The 23597-nt window shown below is 36.9% G+C and overlaps 1 protein-coding gene across 1 annotated transcript; it reads right to left on the minus strand.

Moving 5' to 3' along the window:
• Positions 1-19727: 19727 nt before the first annotated feature.
• Positions 19728-21771, minus strand: LOC149257931 (uncharacterized). The gene is made up of 2 exons (XM_089392399.1): positions 20940-21771; positions 19728-19846 (listed from the first exon to the last, which is right to left on the minus strand). The coding sequence occupies exons 1-2, from the start codon at positions 21769-21771 to the stop codon at positions 19728-19730; spliced, it is 951 nt and encodes a 316-aa protein (XP_089248525.1).
• Positions 21772-23597: the final 1826 nt, after the last annotated feature.

Genomic DNA, 23597 nt, shown 5'->3' on the forward strand with positions numbered 1-23597 from the left:
AGTTTGTGGTTGATTTATCTGTTCAGGTGATTTAATATCAATAATCACATTTTATGTCATATGGCTATCTTCTTATTTTTCTGCCATTAACTCTGTTTCAAGAATTTGAGATGCTCCTTCTTGCTCCTGGGGACTACTTTCTATTCCTTTTTCTATTATTCTAGATAAAACATAAGATGATAATAATGAAGAAAAATCAACTAAAATTGGGGCTTTTGATACTTGAACATTTTCTTCTTATGGGAATGTAGAAGAATTTTCTACAGAACATCAATAAATTAGAACATTAAATTTTCAAATAATTTAATTTTTCTAAGGGAATAGAAGTATTCAAACTTATTTTTGTAAGATAAAACATGTGTTTCTTCCTTGAACTTCTAAACCTTTTCTGTCTCTTCATCATCTATAATTTTTTATTTTTCAATCACTTGATCAAAATTGTCAACATGAATAAAGACATAATCATATAAAGGTTGTTGATGCTAAAAAAATTTTGATAAAGTAATTGATTTATAGTGATTGATGATAACATGCTTAGGGTCATATCTATAATGAGGTAAGGAATGCAACCATATTTTTTCCAATTTCTCAACCTCAATCATAGGATGTCATTTATCCTTAAGAACCACTTGACCAACTTTAATACGAAAGCTAGGCCATGCTTTCTTTTTCATTTTATGCAACATTCTGACCTGGCCATTGAGTGTTGGTTGGTTGGCAGTTTCTCTGACATCCAGTCTATCAGGAATGTATCTTGGTAGAACATGAAGTCCCACCTTACTTCCAAAAGTCTTCAAGTGGAAGGCCAGTGGAAGGCCAATGCAATGTAATTTCTCTTCTATTCCAAGAATATTTCTAAATCATACCCAGAGTTATTTTCATTTTTCTCCTCTAACCTATGAAAATAGTGGGAGGAAAAGCATTATGATAGTGCATCATGGCTGCTTGATTTTTGTGGCTTGATGATCTATGAAATTTGATTATTAAATTTAGTGAAAGGAATATTAAAATATTTCATGGTTTCACCTTTGGTATAGGAAACATAGTTGTATTCACGAAGGAGATCCATAGGGCTCTGAGGTTGGCCATGAGTGGACTTAAACTAGTAGAAAATCTCGATCTAGGTAGATAAGGTTTTGGGTATAAGTTCAAAGAAATCGGTTGCTATTTTTCCTTCCAAGGGGTTGAAAAACAGTTGCATGTATGTGTTGTTATCATTGGCACCAATCTTGCGGCATGTATTTGAAAATGAAATTAGGTGTTCATTAGCCGTGAGAGTTCTGTCGGTTGAGAATTTGAGCAGGTGATATTTAGAAGGTAAAGGATTATTTTTTGGTGTTAGATTCAAGGGAGAAGCCACATGCCAAAGGAGTGGAATTCACATCTTCTTCAAATTGAAACAACTCGTACTTTTTAATTACTTTGGCAAGATTTTTGGTGGATTGAATTGGATTAAAGGAAAAATAAATACTGCCAATTTGAATAGAAGATGATGCAGTCAAAGAGGATTGTGAGGAAGAGGGATTATATTAGGAGAAAGGTTTCATTTCCAACATGAATCATTAATACAGAGAAGTAGTCCTAGAAAAACAGACAAACTCTGATAAAATTGAAGACTAGCTTGGGCAGAAAGGATTGCCTTTCTCCTTTGGACTTCATCCAGGGGTTTGTATTTAGGACTCAATCCACAAATTCTTCTAGAAGTGCAAGGTTCACTGGTCAGAATCCAACTACCTTTGATTGGCATGATCTCTGAGATGCCTTTCAAGGGATTCTCTTATTCCTTGCAGTTCAATGTCTTGTGTTATAACAACTCAAGCTTATTCTAATTCAACAAGAGAATGAGATTTATCAAGGATGAAATTAATTAAAGAATATGAAATACTCCTTTGATCATTCAATTGATTTGGATGATTAGGATGATTTTCAGGTTGTATGGTTATGTAGGAAGAGAGATTGATAGAACCAAGGATTAATTAATCGAATTATCCCCATAATGGTTGCCAAAAGTATGTTGATGAGTGAATATTTTAATGCTTCATTGTTGACACCCTCAAATCTCACTGGGCTGGTGAGATAATGGGACTAGGTCTCAGTTTTAATGCCCAAAATATTGGTACAATTGTTTATAATAGATTTTTACAATGAAACAAAGGAAAAATATTTATAGAACATTTGTACAACCAAGTAAAAGAAAATTATTTTTAGTGGAAAATATATACAAAAAAAAACTATATGAATGGTCATATATACAAATGAAAGTAAATAAACCGAAATGAAACAAACTAATAGAAAATTTATGGATTGACTCAAAATTCATACCTTGTCGATCATGAGACTAAACAAGTATGTTTATATAATATTATCTAAACTAAATAATAATTTCAATTGTTATTATCTTCTTTTTGGAGAAAATATTATGCCAAAAATATCAGTGGACAAAATGTTGATTTTATTGATAAACAATGAGAGTCTAACATTCTGTTTCGACCAATTTTTGTGAAAATCGGGACTAGAAATCACTTTAAAATGTATAAGATGTAACAAAATTCGTACATAGACACCCAAAATGGCAAATAATCAAGAGAGGTGACATTCTAGGAAACATTGGCTCTTTTGATAATATTGAAACAACAATGTTTTCTGCAAAAGAATTACCAATTAGAACTGATATGACAAAATATGAAACCTTCTAACATCACTAATTAATGCAAGAAATGAATAGAAACCTTTAAGAAAGAACTAGAAATTTGATGGGCTCACTTTCTTCGTGTCACTCCTGAAAGGATTTCTTCTGTCACCAAAATTGGTAAGCTCTAGTACTTTAGAATAAATTAGTCAAAGGAAAAATTACAACTTTCAAAACTTATGCATACCTCTCCTCGCTATCCTTTTCCCCTCTCCCTTCTATACCTTCTATTTAATTTTATACCTCCCTTAGGTAGTCGAAGGGAAAAATTACCTCATAACTAATATTTGTATTATGTTAAATAGTTTTTTTCTTTTAATTCAAGAGAAGGCATTAAGAAGGGATCCTTTTAAATTTATTAACTTGTTTTTATAAAGTAGGTGGTATCAATATTGAAGTGGAATACGCTAACCTCGATTGTAAGGAAATCCTATCATGCAAGGGTAATATCAGAGTCCAAACGAGGTAGCCTGTGAAGGCACATGGGTAGTCTGAGACATTTGGTCTTTACATTTCATGAAAACAATGAGGAAATTGAGGGAACAATGAAGGGGGGAGAGAATGGGGGCGGCTTAACTTTTTTCACATATGTTTAATAGACCAAAGAAATCCAATATTGCAAAAACAAATAATATTAGCCAACAAAATGGAGGTAAAACTCCTCTCATAGCTATTACCACTAGCTTTATGTACTTATGAGTTGTTTACCAACAATTCCTGTGAGTAATTGTGAGAGCTAACAATTTTTCAAGCAAGTTGTAAACCTTTATTTCTCCACAGGAGTAGAAGCGCACAATGAGGGGTCAACAAGCTCAAATTTCTACTTTGGTTAAGAGTCTGGATGTGTTCAACAAAGTAAATTGTCTATCATGTCTCATAAATTACCAACTCAAGCCATATGATCTCATATCATCCTCACAATATTTACACCTTGCCAAAATTTCCAATGGCGGTTAAGCTTAAGCAATGTAATTATCAATGTTTAATTTTGCTTTTGTTCATGGAAAGTGACACTAGCAAAGGTGTGTTTACTTAATTGTGCCACCCCTGTCTATAGTGGACTATAATGACATGTGTTTCATAGCATGACTATCATCGAATCCACATCATTGTAAAGCTATTTATTGTGGTTATTGACCACTATGAGTTGTGTGCATTGCATTGCTAGCAACATGGTTTGTTATCATACTTTGCACCCAATATTGTTATATCATGTATAATTTCATATGCGACATGTTATGTTTACATTGACCAACCTTTTCTCCCATGCACCATGAATTATATGTTCAACATGTGAGTTTTGCATTAGGGCTTGCCACCTTATGTATATGTTAGTTTTTATATGGAGCTCATCACTTTAAAACCAACTTTATAATACCATTGTGCACCCATGCCCTTAGGGCATAGTTTTTTATCAATTGAATTTTGGCCAATATGATAAAAAATAAACATATATAGATTTGATTATCTATATTATGAATTTTGTAGTGCCTCCATGCTCTTGGGTGTTATGATATCATAAAGAGTGTTAAATTAATGAGGAAATGTTAAAAACCTAATAATGAAGACGATGTGTTGACAATAACGTTGTAGTTGTAAGGCTCATAAACATATCAGTACTGCTAGAATTATAAAACTTTCAAATCATGTATGCATCGTAGATACAAACACATGTATGACAATATATAACTTCTTGTAGCATCACGTGCTAAAAAATAAGAATTGTGTAAAGATATCATGTCATGTGTAAGGTCCCACCTTACCAATATCATGTCATGTGTAAGCTCCCACCTTACCAACCATCAGTATAATACTAAGGTTGACTCAAAATGCGATATTATTTTATTTTAATTTTAGGTTTTTAAGACGTAAAAGTTAATGCAAGGTCATACATATATAGATATTGGTATTCTTTACACTACACACTAATTTCTACTAACTAACTAACCCATGGTAATATTAATCTTCTCATCTAAGCTACAAGGTCATGGTTCGTCAAGATCCAAAACTTACAACTATAAGTCTTAAAATCACATTTAAATGATAGAGTCTTTAGTGGGATAAATAATATAAATCTTTACAAACCAAAATTTCTAGTAAGCTAATTGTTCATCCTATTGCAATTAAAAGTGTTTAAGAGTGACTAATTTGATTTTGTTCTAAATAATATGCCTATGAATTCTTTGGTAAAACAAAGGAAATAAAAACAAGATAATTCAACTTCTAAAGGAGTGGTTTCCAATGATTATGAATTCATATGTGAGCTAACAATTACAACAATTCACCTACCTAATTTGACTTCCATGGATTTTTAATTCAATGGAATCATCATGCTTATTCTTTGAGATATTTTTAGAAACACCTTGGTTGCAAATCCTAAATTCACTTAATCATATTTATAGACAATTCATAGATGTAATTAGCTACAACCATTGAAGCATTATGTCAAACAGTTTGCAAGCATGAAATGTACAGCCATTGAGGCATTTTGTCAAACACTTACAACCATAACCCTTAAGGTGATTTCACCACAATTAACTAACATGGATCTAAGATTACATAACTTATTTTTCATTGTCAGTAATGCCAATAAGTGAGCCTAATACATAAATATAACTATCATCCATATTCATTGCTGCATATACAAAAATTTAGGCACATTAATGACTATAAATATTAAGAATTTTTACAAATAGCTTGCAGCAATGTAGCTACAGCCATTGGAGAATTTTGAACAACAGTTAGCAGTCACAAAACAAGTTGCTAACTATTAAACTATCAAACAAACAGTCACAAGTTATTTAAACTATCAATGTATTAACCATTGAGACTTTAAAACAAGAATTTCAAGTTTATATAACATGTTGGTTTCATAAATAGAGATTACCATTTAAATCACAACTAAAAAAAAACAGCAAAACAAACCACCGAGCAGTAGCAACAAATCTGTAAAATATATCAGATTAAAGAACCAGAATCTGAATCTTTGTTTTTTGAAATAAAAGTTGGGGTGACATGGCCATAAGGTACAAATACCCCCTGAAGTTAAAATTAATTGAAACATAAATGCCCAGAAATGTGATTTAAAACCACAACCAAAAACAAATTCCTACTATCTCATTTATCACTTTTGTCAAACATATAATGTGCAAACTTATCTACAGCTGTAAAAAGAGAAAGAAAAACCAAATTTATGCTATTAATATGTTTTCATAAAACTTGTGGCAGCCTGAATGCTTCAGCCATTAAGACATGATGTCAATCAACTTGCAACGAAATTGTACAAAAAATAACTTACATAAAATGAACTACAGTTATTGCAAAATTCCTTCAACATTTAGTGTGCAACATTTGATATACATCTAAGTTTCAGTCAACAACCAAATAAACAAAAACCATGTAATGAACTACAAAAAGAACACAATATAATGTTGTCAACATACCTGACAGTGAATTTATACAACTCAAAAAAATGGGAGTATACTCCAGCTCCAATGAGAGTATGCTCCAGCTCAAATATCCTTACCAACTCATTGTGAACCACCCAGTTTTCCTCCCAACCATATCCAGGAAGAAATTCTCCCCCTAGAACCCCCAAGCTACAAAAGCTCACAAGAAGTACCAAAAGACAACAGTAGAGATATTTGCAAGGAAAACTAAGGAAGCAAATTTTCACTTCCTCTCAATACCGCTCATGGCCAACCTCAATATCTAGAGATCTTAGGATTTTAGTAAGAATTTCATACTTATTTTGGAAGCAATTAGCTACTCTCCATATCTCTCCCTCTCCTATTTTCCTCAAGTCTCTTCCACTCTTGGCATCATAATCCACACACCCAAGTGAGAATACATGAGACTCATATATAGGAGGAGTAACCAATTCTTGTCATAAAGGAGGAGTAATGTGCATGAATTGTATTCCATTTAGAGGAGTATAACTTATGCCATTAAGGAGAGGTATGCATGCCTTAGTTAGGAGAGTGTGACATATGCATTAAAGAGAGCGTAAGAGGAATATTTTATGACATATTTTCAATGAGTGAAAAGGAATATGACATTCTTTGATGAGTGCATAAAATAGAGTGTAATGTATTATTAAAAGAGACAGAGAGTTACATAGAGCCATGAGAGTCATGAAGGAGATGTGTGAATTGATCGAGGAGATGAAGTTGACTTGTAATTCCTTTTTAATAATAATATCATAGTGTCATAAAAGATAATAATAATATTAATAATATTTAGGATTCAATCAATATTGAACTATTAGGATTGATTAATGATAAGTTAAGTCGTTTTTCTTCAACTCCGCTTGATTACCAATTTATGCAAGGCAATTTACTATTTTTGGACATTCGTGCTTGAGATCCTGGACATGACTTTCTATTTTTAGAAATTCATTCCAGAATTGTGGGAATGAAATTTTATTTAAGGAAATTCATCCATGAGTGGTATTTTTCTTCTGGGGAATAGGGATTCCGCACCCCTATTTCATGCATCTCCATGCCTTAGTAGATTGAGGACTCTACGCCCTTATCTAATCCAAAGATCCAAGATTCTACAACTTGATCTTTTTAAATATTCAGGACTCCACACCCTAAATATACAAGACTCCACGTCTTTATCTTTCTTGGATTTAGGACTCCACGCCCAAATTTCCATGCCCTCTCATCTATAGTGCTTTGAAACTCTGCATTTCTCCTTATGGTACTGATTATGAGCTTTTACCCATCTAATGGTTCGCTGGTAAGGCCTTGTTCAAAGACCTGCACACATTACAATCTCATAGATCAAAGGAATCAAATGAATTTCATAATGAAATTAACTTAATCATATTTTACCGAGAATGGTGCATGGCTTCCACAGTCATTCATAATTGAACATCCTTGTTGTAAAATGACCATATACCCTACCACATCCTGCTTAGTACAATATTAGGCATATATAATCACACAAATCATGTATCATCCATAATCATAATTAGCCATCTATTCCACATAACCATGAGCATCCATGGGTCTATGTGTCTCAATCTTGGATCACCATCCATGTCATACACTTGCTTCATAAATCATATACAAAAAGAGAAACATATGTATAACATTTACTTAACCAAAACCATCTAATACAAATAGTCAATGATACCACATATAAGAGGAAATATAACTATATAAAACATTGTTCCCCAATCCAGTGATCAATCTACCATACGTAAACATAAAAGGAAATATAACTATGTATATAAAACAGTATTCCTCAATCAAGTGATCACCCTGTCATATATATAACTCGTCAAAAATCACCCTTGATAGGAGTCACAAAACTATAGTAGGAAAAAAAATAGGACACTACATCATGACTCCTTATTTCTATAGGGGACCCCAACTACTTAAGATTTTGAAATTTAGTTGTTTTAGGGGCAATATTTTTTTAAGTCTTTATAGGAGGAGGAATCATGGTAATAGCGAAATGATTTGTGTAAATTTTTATGTAAGTGACTCAACACTTTATTGTTAGGATTCATGTCTCCATCCACAATATAAATAAGATCTACCCTTGGTACATAAGAATTTGTTAAAGAAATGTAAACCCTTTCTTGAGCAGATTATCCTAAAATCATAATGATTAGCTTCTTCATGGCCTCCAACATATCTCATGGAGTTTTTATTCTAACCCTTGTAGCTACCATGATATAATGATTCTTCAACGAGTGCAAGCTAATGATAGTCTCTCATGATGCATTAATCACAATGAAAACTTGGAAAAACGGTGATATGTTAACTTAGAGGAATGATACAAGGTACTTACATAATGAAATTGAATATGGAATAAAAATATGAAATATAGGAAATCAAATTAGTTTTTGTAATTTTTATTTGTAGAATTAGTGTATGACTATGTGAAAATTGAGTTTTTTAATGGTGGTATGTATTTTTTCATGCAAAATATAATGCATGTGTTCCCAGTTATGCAAGGAAATGATGGAATTTCCTTTAACAATTTTGTAGTGTAGGCACCTCATTGTTCCTATGCAACATATTTTTTTTTAATTTATAACATTGTGTGTGTGTGCGCTCGCATGAAACGCATCACATCCTTGAGTTTACAACATTTTTCTTTAGTGTAGGGTATGAGGGTCTTCACAAAATGAAATAATTTTATATTTTTTAAGATTGTAGATGTCAGTCTATAATAGTGTAGCATATAACTTACTCTATAAATGATTAAGGTGGTCAAAACTTATAGTAATATTAAAAGATATATGGATTTTAATATTAAATGATATATGTCAAGAAATAATTCTATGAGAGAAATACTAAAAGATATTAATTTTTTATATATATATATATATATATATATATATATATATATATATATATATAGGATATCTACATAGTCAAACTCTAGATGTTTTTAATTTTATTGACAACAAATTTGTGTAGCCTATACAAAAATAATGTGAAAAATGGAGATATTGAGAGCCACCTAGAAAAATGGAGGTTTTGATGTATTTGCAACCCAATCCATGAGGTCTATTATTCCAAGCATAAATACGAGGCAACCAAATTAGCAAACATGCAATGATTAAAATTCTCGCTCCACCAAAAAAAATTGAATGGAAATAACATGCATGTGGTATATAGCGCACACACATTCTACAGTGTGCACACATTGTAGAGTGCACATGTGTTTTGGTGTGTGTGCATGTTATTAGAATGCACTTGTGTTGTTTTAATTAGCCACACTTGTTAATGTGTCCAAAAGTAGATCTAAGCATATTCCTCTTAAACTTTCTTGAGATTAAGGGCCAAGAATAAACCTAGACACAGTGATGTGATCCATCATTATGGGGATGTAACCCTTGTAATTGGATATGTTTGCCATTAATATTTTTTGTGCAACAAAGGCCAAGTGTCTTAATATGTTCGAGGGGGAAGTCAATCCTTAGCTCATAAAACCATTTTTACTGGCAAGACCCAATTTGGAAAATTGGAGTTTGAAACCTTTCGAGAGAATTTTGAGAAATCAAATGACATTTTTTTGGGGTAAAATTTTGCTTCTTTAGTGTGCTCCTTTTTTCTACCATTCTACACATAGAGACGTTTCCAACAACATAAGAATCAAGTTAATTGGAGTTTGTATGCAAAAGTTATGACACTTAGAAGTTGACCTTCCTATTTCAACCACCATAATTCAAGAGGATGCCACATCAGCCCCCATTACTCAAGAAAAAGGGGCTAGCCAGGTGATCATGATGAAGACGAATATATAAATTTTATGTTGTAACTCCAATTAAGATTTGAAGGATTCAAACCTAACCACTAGTAGGCTATTGGTTTATATTCAAACCAGGTCACTAGGAGGAAAAGGGGTTCCATTATTTTTAAGTACATTTTGTTCTTGATAGATGAGAAGAGTAGCTGAGAGGGATAGGGAGAGAGCACACAAAGAGGATTGATGCACTGTAGTAGCCCACGGGCCACAGACCTTTCTTATTTGTACTCGCATATGTTTTTTATTCAAAGAAATAGAGCAGAGTGGTCTCACCTTCTAGTTGGGTTTTCTCCCGAAAGGGTTTCCTGGGTTATATCTTGCATTAAATCATGGTTTGAGATTTTTTATTTCACATTTCTCTATTTTTTGCATAATTATAATTTGCATGCATGTGCAATAAATAGTACCTTACATATCCATAAATCTAAAGAGAAATAAACCCTCATAGCGTAGATTTCATATTTTTAAGTATATTTTTATCATATTTGTTGTGGTCAATTGTCAAGTGGAATATCCATGGTAGTTTACAGATCACCATATGAATAATTTTATCACCAAAAACCAATTTCCATGCACCTCATATTTACCAGGTGCTTCCAAGGTTCAAGTAGTGGATCAAACACTCCACACTAGAGAAATAATTATTTGTATACTAAAGGATAATTTGGTTTGACTCAAATTATTTGGAATAGATAATTATATAATTCATCACCTATCTTGGTAATTTCTAGGTGGAAAAATTAGAGGAATCTATTTGCAAGGCCCATTTTGGTGGTAAGTCTTGGTTTGAATATTTAGCGTTAAAAAGATTCCAAAGCCATTTTGTGTTATGAAACCAGCTCACAAGATATAGAAAAGATAGATCAACGCCTTAGAATTCAGCCTCTTCGAGGGGGCAACCTCCTTTACATTACATAAATGAACAATTCTTGGATGATTCAAATGACAAAACCTCCTTTCTATATATAGGAGTCTAAGGAGTCACAATATAACCCAGCCGACCTAACAATAATAATATAAAGCCACAAAAATAACAATAGAGGCATTCTATGGGGCACAGTAATAACAATATGAGGACAATAGGGGCACAACAATATTAATAAGGGATACAACTACAATAGTAATGCGGTAATCACTAGTATTATAGGGACCTAACATGCCCCTCTCCTTCAAAAAAGTGTTGTCCTCAACGCTTGAGTAGTTCTGGATGCTTCTGTATAAAATTCTCATCCTCCCATGTGGAATCTTCAGCGGATAAGTTCTTCCACTTGATGAGATACTCTGAAATTGATCGATTTCGTAGCTGTCGAGTTCTTGTTTCTGTGACTGCTTCCGGTTCCAATATAATTTTTCCTTCCTCTTCAAGTTCTGGCAATATTGTTTGAACTGGGAGCTTGTCACCTATAACCTTCTTTAAACATGAAACATGGAAAACTGGGTGCACTCGAGAAGCTGCAGGAAGCTCCAATTTGTATGCCATAGTACCAATCTTTTGCAACACCTTGTACGGACCATAATACTTTGGTGATAATTTATTATCCTTCTTAGCTTGCTTGAGGGACATTTGTTTATATGGTTGTAGCCGTAGGAATACCCAATCACCTACATCAAAACTTCTTTCGCTGCGATGTTGATCTGCCTGTTGTTTTATTCTATTCTATGCCAACACGAGGTTATCCTTTAAGAGTTGGAGGACTTGTTGTTGATATTCGATGTGATGTTCCACTGCTTGAACCTTAGAATTTTCTCTTAAATATGATGTGATGGATGGTGGCTGATATCCATAAAGTGCCATAAATGGGGTCATTTTTGTTGCTGTATGGAAGGAAGTGTTATACCACCATTCAGCCAGAGGCAACCATTTGACCCATTGTGTATGTTTATCAGATACAAAGCAACGAAGATATCCTTCCAAACATTTGTTTACTATCTCAGTTTGCCCATCAGATTGAGGATGATAAGATGAGCTATGAGCTAACTAAGTACCAAGACAAGAAAATAATTCTGTCCAAAAATTTCCAGTGAAAATGGGATCTCTGTCACTTACAATAATCTTTGGGTTTCCATGTAGATTTTGAATTATTTCCATAAATGCAGTAGAAATTGTACTGGCTTTAAATGGATGTGATAATGCACAAAAGTGTGCATACTTGGTAAGTCTGTCAACTACCACCATGATGACACTCTTTCCCTCGGGCTTGGGTAAACCTGTGATAAAATCCATTGAAACCTCCTCCCAACGTTGGCTTGGAATGGATAAAGGTTGTAATAGACCCGAGGTCTTAATTGTTTCAACTTTATTTTGTTGGAAAACCAAACATTCCACCACAAACTTTTGAATATCCGATTTAAGGCCATCCCAAAAAAATTCCTTCTTAACCCTGTGGTAAGTTTTTAAAAATCCTGAGTGCCCTCCTAAGGGAGAAGTGTGCAATTCCATAAGAATCTTTTGTTTGAGTTGGGAATTCTTACAGAGGTATAAGCGATCTTTGTACCATAACGAATCATTTTTCCAGTTCAATGTATCAGATGTACTGGAATCTTGTTGTAACTTTCAAATAAGTGCCCACACTTCTTCATCATTCTTCCATTCCTCACTTACTTCGTTTATCCAATCTGATTGGATAATAGAAATGGCGCACAACAATGCTTCCACATCCTCATCCTTTCTTGAGAGTGCATCTGCCACCACATTTTGCTTCCCTTTTTTGTAGATGATTTCAAAGTCATAACCCAACATCTTTGTGACCCACTTTTGTTGCTCTTCAAAGGATAATCTTTGTTCTAAAAAGTATTTAAGGCTATCATGATCCGTTTTTACCTTGAAGTGTCTTCCCATTAGGTAGGGTTGCCATTTCTTAAGTGCTTGTAGTATTGCCAACATTTCCTTCTCATAAATAGCTTTATGTAAAAACTTTCCCTTGATTGGACGACTTTCAAAAATAAATGGGTCTTTCATCTTGCATTAAAACAGCACCAAGTCCATTTCCTGAAGCATCACATTCCACAATAAAGGTTTTTGTGAAGTCTAGTGTAGCTAAGACCGGTGCTTGGCACATTCCCTCTTTAAGATGTTCGAAGGCCTTTGTTGCTTCTGGAGTCCATGAAAATGCATCTTTCTTCAATAATGTTGTTAGAGGTGCTGCTATTCTCCCATAATTCTTAACAAACTTGTGATAATACCCTGTCAACCCAAGAAATCCTCACAGATGCTTTATGGATGTGGGGATTTTCCATTCCTTAATGGCTTTAATTTTGCTAGGGTCTACCTTAACTCCTTCATGAGATACAATATGACCCAGATATTCCACCTCTTGTACTCCAAAGAAACATTTGGATCTTTTTGCATACAATTGTTTCTCCTCCAATAGTTGTAGCACCCTGTCAACATGTTCAACATGATCCTTCCAAGACTTGCTGTAGATTAGTATATCATCAAAAAATACTAACACAAATTTTCTAAGGAAGGGTTTGAAAATGGAATTCATCAAACCTTGAAATGTAGAAGGTGCATTGGTAAGGCCAAAAGGCATGACCAAAAATTCATAATGACCCTCATGAGTTCTAAATGTTGTTTTCGGAATGTCTTCAGTCTTCATTCTGATTTGATGATATCCTGAACGAAGATCCAACTTGGTGAAGTAAATTGATCCATGCAATTCATCCAGTAATTCATCAATGACAAGAATGGAAAACTTATCTTTAATAGTGAGCTTGTTGAGCTCCCTATAATCCAGACACATGTGCCATGATCCATCCTTCTTGTGCACCAATACTACTGGAGCAGAGAAAGAACTTTGACTAGGTTGAATTATACCAACCTCTAGCATTTCTACAACCATACATTCAATTTCACTCTTTTGGGCATAGGGATATCTGTACGGCCTGATGTTTGGAGGAACACTTCCTGGAATCAGATGAATAGCATGATCATGATCACGAATAGGTGGGAGACCTTTGGGAGTCTCAAATACCTTAGAATGATTGTCCAAGACTTTTTGGAGATCTAGAGAAATAGATGATTCCGATTTGGAAACATCTAGTGAACATAATTGTGCAATTACACCTCTTTGTTCCTTTTTTAGAAGCTTTGTCATACCGTTAGAGTTGATTATCTTTCCTGTTTTCCCTGCAATACCCCTTAATTCAACTTCTTTTCCTTCCGCAGAAAATTTCATGAAAAGTTCTTGAAAATTAAAAGCTATTATACCCAAGGATTGTAGCCATTGGACTCCTAGTACAACATCAGCACCTCCCATTGGAATGGAAAGCATTGGGCTAGTCAATACATATTCTCCCATGGATAGCTTGATATTATGGCACTTTCCAGAGCAATTTATCGTTCCTCCATTTGCAACCATCACTTGACACTCTGGTGCTGGATATAGGAAGAAATTCAATTCTTTTGCTATCTTACAATGAATAAAATTGTGGGTACTTCCGGAATCAATCAACACTATTACCTTTTTCTTCCTTATTTGTCCTTCTATCTTGATGGTTTGAGGAGTGGTAATTCCAGCCAATGCATTACAAGATATGGTCGGATTCATTTTTTCTTTATCTAGGCTTTGTTCCTGGAGAATATCCTCTTCTTTTGACCTTTCTTGCTCCTTTTCTTCTTCCTCTTCACAATCTATGTAGAATAATTTCTTCTCAGCACACTTATGACCTTTAGTGTATTTGCTATCACAACTGTAACAAAGCCCTTTTTCTCCTTTCTCTTCCAATTGTTGTGGTGTCAACCTCATAGGTTGTGGAAGACTAGGGGCAACAACACTTCCATCTTTATAGTTGTGAGTGGTATTCTTCCTGGTTGCCATAATTTTGCTTTCCATTTTTCTTGCTAACCTGAATGCCTTCTCTAATGAATCAGGTTCCCAAAGGCGAACATCATGTTGGATATTATCCTTTAAAGTCCCTATGAACACATCAATCCTATGCTCCTCTAGAATATTTTTTACCCTTATGTTCAATTTTTGGAACTCCTCAATGTGCTCCATTATTGAACCCTTTTGTTTGAGACTTATCAATTGGCTAAAAAAGGTGTTTCTTTTTGTATCCTCATAATGTGCTGTCAATTCTTTTGTAAAAATTGCCCAAGTGATAATTTGTTTACGAGAGCAAAGCCATTGATACCATACAAAATGATTTGGTTCCAAATATAAAGTTGCAATACGTACCTTTTGTGTGTTTTTCACATTATTGAGATCGAAAAATTGCTCCATCTGTAATATCCATGTTGCAGTATCCTCGCCATCAAACTTCCTCATATCGATTTTTAGAATATGGTGGGTCTTCGATCCAACATTAGATTCTATGAAATCATGATTGTTATAGACATTTTTGGGCCCTACAACCCCAAGCATGAAATTTCCATAAACGAAGGGCTCCTAAGTCCCTAAAAGTGTTGTTCTAACTCCTAAAGGAACAAGGTCAATAGATTACAGCTTCTCCCAGAAGTTCTCCATGAGAAACTGCTCAGAATTGGTCAAAACAGGATCATTTCAGCTACTCCACTGGCTAAGTGCGTTGCATTGCACCTAAATACACTGTGAGGGTGCGCTGCATTTCAAAAATCCCTTCTGTGGGGTGCGATGGGCGAGAAATGACAAATGGCAGTGTCATTCTGCGAGGTGGAGAGACAATGGAAACTTCCAGAATCTTCTCCTGTGACACTTGCCTCACTGAATTCGACCAAGGATGAGTGAGAGGCCATCAGTCTCCAAGTGGAAGCAAGAACTATCAGAGAGAAGACACTAATCAAATCACAAGCTGACTCATCCCCCTTACAGATATCTATATATGGATCCCTCATCCCAGAGATCCGAAGGCTAGAATTTTGCATATTGTAAGGAATTGTTGTTGGTTTTTGAGACAAACATCAGATTGTTGGGTGATCTATGCTTTGTTTGAGGTGAAGAGGGGCTTCTTTGCTGGGAGGTTGATGCTGGGTCAGGAACTACTGGTTGTAACTCCTCCTGGATCTTTTCTTGTTTATCAATAAAAGCTATTTGAGTTTTCCTCCACAATTTTGTATCATTGATGCTTGTTATAGTTGTATGGTCAATTTACATCTGATCCTAGATTGTTTATGATTATAGATCCATGTCTTTGTATATTGCTATGCTTCTATGATCTTACAGGTACTTTGTGAAGCTGGGCGTGCAAGGGAGCAGGTAGCTGAGGACTATCAAAGAAGAGAGGGATCGAATCAAAGGATTAGTGCAAGACAGAGGTTGGTCTTTCTGTTCCTCTCTATCTATAATTCATAAAGGAAAAACATAAGTAGCTTTTCTCTGTTTGTTTCTAAGGCAGTTGTCACACCTTAGTGGGATAGAGCAGTTCTATATAGACACTTTTCCCTGTAACAATGATTAACATTTCTTTTGTTCTCATCATGAGTTTCCTTTACTACCCTTTCACCATTAGTAAGAATTTATTGTAGAAACTTTTTCAAATCCGTCTTCAAATCTTCCATGCATGTCTTCAAATCTATCTTCAAATCGTCCATCTTAGCTTCCACATCATTCATCTTAGCTTCTATGCCTTTCTTTAAACAATCCACCTTAGCTTCTATGCCTTTCTTTAAACCATTCATCTTAGCTTCTACATCTTTCCAAGGAAAATTTTAAGGATGGAAAATTTTCTTGAAGTTTAAAACATTGGCGAATCTCACTAATCCCTAATATGCAAATTATAAATGTTTATTGATATATTTGTAAAATTAATCAAATTTATAATTATTTTATATATAGTCTCTATATAATGTTGGCGATTTTTAAGGTAAAATAATTTTATATTCTAAAATTTGGGCGAATCGTCTTTTATAAAATTGGAAATTGGCGAATCTTTTTTGTGGAAAAATCATGGAAAATTAGCCCACTGGGTGAACATTAGCCCCTAAAATTTTCCATGCATCTTTCTTTAAACCATCCATCTTAGATTCTGTTACTTTTTGTGCAAGTGACACTTGTTGCACTTGGTCTCATAATTTTGATATATCATGTTGCATTTCTTCCTCTTCTTCATGAGGCATGCTAGAGCTTTCAGGTTGCTTACTAGGTGTTTGCATTTTCTTTCCTTGGGGCATCAATTACCGATAATAATGCTTTACTATGCCCTTCGAATTCCTTCAAACTAATTTTTCAAACCAAGCTTATGCAAAAATTTAAAAAAAGCTACACCTTTTTTCACTTTGTAGGAGTTTGATATTGAATCTGATGTATCTCTGTAATTTCGGATCATCCAGTTCTAAAATTGAAAGCCCTCTGCGTCCTCTTTCCAATTCCACCAGTCTGATCCAAATTAGATTCTCCAGGGAAGAGTTATGCCAAATCTCCCACAGTGACCTGATTATATACTAGTTCAGTAGAACGAACTTGTATGAGGTTCCACGAGTCACTTTTTCAACCTTTGGCTCTGAAAAATATATAAAAGAAACTACAGTCCGTCCTCTTTCTGTACCTTCTTACGAAATTTCAATCCGATGCTCAGAGAGAAAGTTATGACGATTTTCCCCATGTCACCTGTTTGGAATGTAATTCAGGAGTCTGCAAAAAGACCAACTTCCTCAAATCATATCTCCGCAAATATAGTGTGAATAGCTCTGAAATTCGGACCCGAGGTTCAGTGCGATTTCGTCTCAAATGGGTTTTTTTTTTAACTTCTGAAACGTCACAGAAAAAAGTTATAACGAAAATGCCATGATGACCTATTTGGAGCAGCGAAACCCTAGAATCCAAAGCTCTGATACCAAATGTTATGAAACCAGCTCACAAAAGATAGAAAATATAGATCAACGCCTTAGAATTCAGCCTCTTCAAGGGGGCAACGTCCTTTACATTACATAAATGAAAAATTCTTGGATGATTCAAATGAAAAAACCTCCTTTCTATATATAGGAGTCTAAGGAGTCACAAAATAACCCAGCCGACCTAACAATAATAATATAAAGCCACAAAAATAACAATAGAGGGATTCTATGGGGTACAGTAATAACAATATGGGGACAATAGGGGCACAACAATATATTTTTTTGACAGAGACGAGTAGGTTGATGTATTAATTCTTGGCTAGAAAGCTGTAATTCAGTTTACATAGAGATGCACAATGATCAGGTTTCTCTTCTATCAGAATCCATTTGATTTCCCCTCCACTGAGCTTGAATTTTTTACTAGCTGCAGTTCTTACAACTTTATCTATCTTTCCTAGACTGCTAATACAGACAAACTGCTTCATTAAAAGACAATAAAACATTTTAAACAGACTGATTTAAGGTATGGGGTCCCAGCTTTCCTCTCCATCTCTTAGGAGCGTTCCAGGAGGGAGAAGCACCGCTTTGTTGGCTTCTGCATCGGCTTCTTTATTGTTTTCTCTCTTAACATGCAGGAACTCCAGATTCTGGAAAGTGTTAATCAGAACTCTAATTCTGCTGAGGAGTCTTGCTAATCTTAAATCTGATGGAGTGGTTTTATCCACCATGAGCTTAATTATGGACTGAGAGTCTCCAAAGATGATTGCATCTTTGATGCCCAGAGAGGTGAGCATCTTGAGTCCCTGAAGGAGAGCCAAGGCTTCAGCTTGAATGCTGGAGTTGAAGCCCACTCCCCAGGCATATCTAGATTCGATTCTGCCATCTGCATTTTTAATGATCCCACCAGCTCCAGAATTGCCAGGATTGCCCTTTGCGGCTCCGTCAAAGAACAGAGTTTTTCTTGCCTTTATTTTGCATAATTCATCGAGTTCTTCATAATTGAGGCGGATTTGCCATTGCTTTAGGGGAGAGGGAGGCCTGATTTTGTCAATGAATTGAAGGCCCATAGAGTTTCCCCAAGCTGCGTCTTGATCACTGAGGCCTTCTCTATCCATCTGATCTCCCATACAGTCCTTCAGATGGCTTTTGATTTTGATCCAGATCATTGCAGGGTCACTCTTTTTGTCATTAAATATCATGTTGTTTCGTTCCAACCAAATGTGCCAACAGATGATTTTTGGGAGAGCAAGCCAGGTTGTTTTAATCTGCTGGTTTTGAGTGCCACCCGGATACCTGTATAACCAGTTAGCAAATAGATCTGAGCAATGGTTAGGCGTGGTGAGTTCAGCGTTCAGTGGGCTTAACGCCGCTTTCCAGAGAACAGATGCGAAATTGCATGACAGCATCAGATGGGCGGCTGATTCCTCAGAGTTTTCACATAGACAGCAGCGCGAGGGGCCATTGAATCCTCTTTTGCGCAATCTGTCTTCCGTCAGGATCCTATGGTGACCAAGAAGACAACAGAAAACATCAATCTTGGGGATCGTAGGATGAGACCAAATCCCTTGCCAGGGTCTCGGGTCAGGCGGCGCGTTTGGTTTCTGAATGAGCTGCTTATATCCCTGTGAGACAGTATACTTGCCTAGGATCGATCCCCAACCTCGTGTGTCTGCCTTGATGATATTTAGAGGAGCTTTGCCTTTTAGTTGATTAAGGAGATTAGAGTAGTCTTTAGTCAGGTGCGAGGGCACCTCAATGTTTCTCCAGTGCTGCCAATTGTTTTTTTCCCACTGTGATAAATCCCACAGTGTTTTGACTCCAGCGCTGTCCATCCATTCTTTTAGCAGGGGCAGAGAACAATCATCCACAATGGGGTCACTGCCCATAATGCGGTCCTCCCATATTTTAATATGTTTTCTATTTCCAAGGATCCAATGCAAGTGCTGTTTGATTAAAGCAGAGGCTCTGTCACACAATTTATGGATCATAGTTCCAGAGGTGGTGATAGGATTGTCAAGACAGCGGGTTCTCTGCCCATGGAAGTACTTTTTCCACAACACAAGTTGAGCCCAGCCCGGCTTTGACGCGATTATCCTCCATAGCAGCTTTGCGCCCAAGGCAATATTTCCATTCTAGGCAGGGAGATTGTATCCCAGCTTATTAAGTGTATTCTCTTCTCATTAGCTTTCCCTCCTTTCCAGAAAAAATTCCTGATATACTCCTCAATTTTCCTTGTGATTCCACGAGGAGCCATCATCACTGCAGCCTGATAGATAGGAAGACTGTTTAGAACAGCTTTTATTAGCACTGTCTTACCTGTTAGGTTGAGCCAGTTGTATCCCCAGGAACAGATTTTTGACTTGATTTTATCCAGCAAAGGCAACTAGCCTTTACTGAGGGCTCTTTTTTGGAAGATAGGGAGTCCCAGGTACTTGAAGGATGACCAGGCAGAGGAGGCTGCAAAACCAAAATAGTTAGAAATGGCTTGGATTGTTCTGGCCTTTATATTCCAGCAGTAGATGTGACATTTGCCTTTGTTGAGATTACTTCCTGAGTCCTCACAAAAGTCATCCAACACTTCCTTGAAATTTTTTGTTGTAGGAAGGGAGGTAGCGCCCAGGAGAAGAGTATCATCTGGGAACAGGGCATAATTTATACTTTTGACACCTCTTGCAATGTTTATTCCCATTATTTCTTGATCAACCTGCTTTTTGTTCAAGAGGAAACTAAGGACGGAGGCTTTGATCACGAAGAGCAAGGGTGATAAAGGGCACCCTTGCCTCAGCCCTCTGGAGGCCTTAAAAAAGTCTGTGGCCCTTCCATTCACCAAAAGGGCGATCTAAGGCTCACTGATACAAGCCTTGATCCAGGTGATGAACCTGGGACTAAACCAAAATTTTTGCATGACATCCAACAGAAACCTGTGCCTTACCCTATCAAAGGCACTTTCAAGGTCTAATTTGACCACCATGCCTTTCTCTTTTCGGGTCAAGCTTGAGTGTATCTCCTCCTGGACCAGGATAAAGTTGTCCACAATCTATCTTCCCTGGATGAAGCCTCCCTGGTTCTCTGGAATGATGGATGGAAGAATAGATTTCAACCTATTGGCAATCACTTTTGTTATTAGCTTGTAAGCTATGTTACAAAGGGAGATAGGGCGAAATATGGAGAAAGTGTTGGCTCCTTTTTCCTTAGGGATAAGGGCTAAGAAAGTCGAGTTGGTACCTCCTCCTATTTTCTGGCAAGCTTGAGATTTTCGAACCATTCTGCCTAAATCTTTTTCCACTATCTGCCAGCAAGTTTGCAAGAATCTGGCGGTGAAACCATCTGGGCCCGGAGCCTTGTCGGGCTCCATGGCGAAGAGGGCGACTTTAATTTCCTCATTAGTGACATCGGCTTCCAATAATTGATTTTTTCTGGCCGAAATCAGAACTGGTACCTCATCCACTAAGGATGACATCTGTCCCTGGTCCTCTTTTTCACTATACAGGCTTTTGAAATGACAGAAGGCGGCATTTTTTATGCTTTGGATATCTCTATGGGTGTTATTCTCTTCCTTAATTTCAGAGATGGAGTTAAAATTTTTCCGAGCCTGGGATTGCTTGTGAAAGAAAGCAGAGTTCCTATCTCCTGCCTTGAGCCAAAGTCTACGAGATTTGACCCTCCAATACTCTTCCTCGACCAAGCTTGCTTTTAGAAGCTTTTGCTGAAGCTCAGCTTCCTTGTCCAAGACTTCCTTTGTGATCACTTCATTTTCCGCATTCAACTGATGGATCTCTAGGCATTTTTGAATCTTTTTCCTTTCCATTGCTGGATTGGGGAGGAGTTTAGCCCAAGTTTTCAGAGCAGCCTTCACTCTCCTGAGCTTTTCTTCCCAAACGTAGAAGGCTAAGCCGTTGACAGGCTGCTTCCATGTATTTTTTACTAGTTGCATGAAGGTCTGCTCCTTGACCCACAGGGGGCTGAATTTAAAAGCAATGAAGCCTTGGTCCATATGGGCCACGAGATCTAACTTGATGGGTCTGTGATCAGACACACTGCATGGAAGAATATGCATTCTAGATTCTAAACCAAGAAGAAGAAAAGAACTTTGAACAAAAAATCTGTCTAACCTTGCAGCAATGTGACCCGGCCAAATCTTCTGTTGGACCAGGTATATTTGCCTGATGAGGGTTTGATGTCGATCATGTCCCAATCCAGAAGCAATTCCTCCACCCATTCGCGCGCCGGATCCCTTACTATGCTTCCTCCACGTTTTTCGGCCAAGGATAAGGTGAGGTTTAGATCTCCAGCAATGATGATGTTTTCTAGAGTTTCAGAATCTGCCAATCCTCTAATGGATTCCCAGCAGACCTTTTTCTCTCCAGCGTTGACTGGAGCATACACATTAATAAGGAAAAGGGTCTCATCTGAGCCCACATGCTTCAGCTTTGTGAACAGCCAGTGAGAGTTGGCGATTTCTTGAACCTTCATGAATTTGTTTGTATTCCATAAAGTTCCCATGCCTCTTGAGGCACCCCGGGCTAAGACTGCTTGCCCTTCACTTCTTTTCCATAGATTTTTTCCTATGTGGAGGAAGGCCTTATCCTCCATTTTAGTCTCCTGGATGAGGAGTATGTCAGGAGAATCGGATCTTATCAGACTTTTAATGGCTTCTTCTTTTATTTTTCTCCCCATACCCCTGCAGTTCCAGGAGACGATCTTCATTATTTGCTTTTGGAGTGGGGAGCTCCTTTGGAGCTCTGGATCTGGTTTCTAGTCATCTTCGGAGTCTTAGCCAAGAGTTTCTCAAGGGTGGGCTGACTTCCTTGCACTTTGTGTTTGTATGTCTCCTGCTCTCTCTTTTCTCGGGCGGATTTTCGGCCTCTCATTGACCGTCTGGGTGAAGCTTGTGCACCTGCTATTTCTCCTTCCTCTTCTGACTCCTCCGAACTTTGCCCATCCTCAGTCTCTTCTGAGGGTATCTCTTCCGTTATGACTGTATTTTTTTCGGCTTGCTTTGACTCCGGCTAGGGCTCGTTGTGAGCTGGTCCTTCATTTGGTATCTATGTTCCTTGGGAGTTTTCTGTTGCTGAACTTAATTGAATAAATTTGTTTCCTTGATCCTCCATGTGAAGGGTTTGAATCCCTGAGCCGGCCTGTGGGGCTTTGGTATTGTTATTGCCGGATATTGGAGCTTTGTTTTTGGCTCTTTTAACCTGAGTCCATCCTTCCTCCTTACCCTTCTCTGTATCACTGTTCTTCGGACAGCCTCTAGCAAAGTGGTCGTAGACGTGGCATTTCCTGCACTTAAACGGGAGCTGCTCATAGTCTAGTTTTTGGACATGCGACCAGCTGCCCACTTTAATCTTTATCGCCTCCGGCAGACCGATCTCCAGATCAACTTCAACACAGATTCTAGCGCAGTCAAATTGATCTTTGTTGTTGGCGCGATCAATGAATTTAACTAGGGTATTTCTGATGTGTATGAGGGATTCCCAGTTCCAGCAATGCATTGGCAGATTTGGCAAACGAACCCACACGGGGACAGCTGAGGGGACGTCCACTGTTGGGTCGAAATCAGGCGTCCATTTGTTCAGATACAGCCCTTGAGGGCCCATGAAATAAGGGCCATTGCGGAATATCAGCTCCTTGTCTTCTTTTTCAGCGAATTCAAACACGAAGAAACCCTTCCCCAGGAAATACGAGGTAACTCTACTCTTGATGAGAGGCGCCCAGTTCCTTGCGACCCAGCTCTCTGTGGATTTGGGGGAGGGCCAAAGCCCAGTGAACTGTCCAACTAATGCACGCTCAGCAAGAGAGAGAGCAATCTGGATCGGCTTCTCGGGAGGGAGCGAGATCTCAGGGATGTCATCCAAGCGTTTTACAAATTTCGCTGCCTCA

This window comes from Pinus tabuliformis, chromosome 6 (assembly GCF_031772625.1).
Source record: "Pinus tabuliformis cultivar Carrire ecotype Pingquan chromosome 6, CPIR1, whole genome shotgun sequence".
In the NCBI taxonomy this organism is placed as follows: Eukaryota; Viridiplantae; Streptophyta; class Pinopsida; order Pinales; family Pinaceae; genus Pinus; species Pinus tabuliformis.

What these genes read in the sequence shown, in the direction of transcription:
- LOC149257931 (XM_089392399.1), bottom strand. Translation starts at nt 21,771, where the DNA reads ATGCATATTCTTCCATGCAGTGTGTCTGATCACAGACCCATCAAGTTA. An exon ending in TTGCCAGAAAATAGGAGGAG is followed by an intron (nt 19,847 to 20,939) that starts GTACCAACTCGA and finishes CTCCCTGCCTAG; the next exon opens with AATGGAAATATTGCCTTGGG.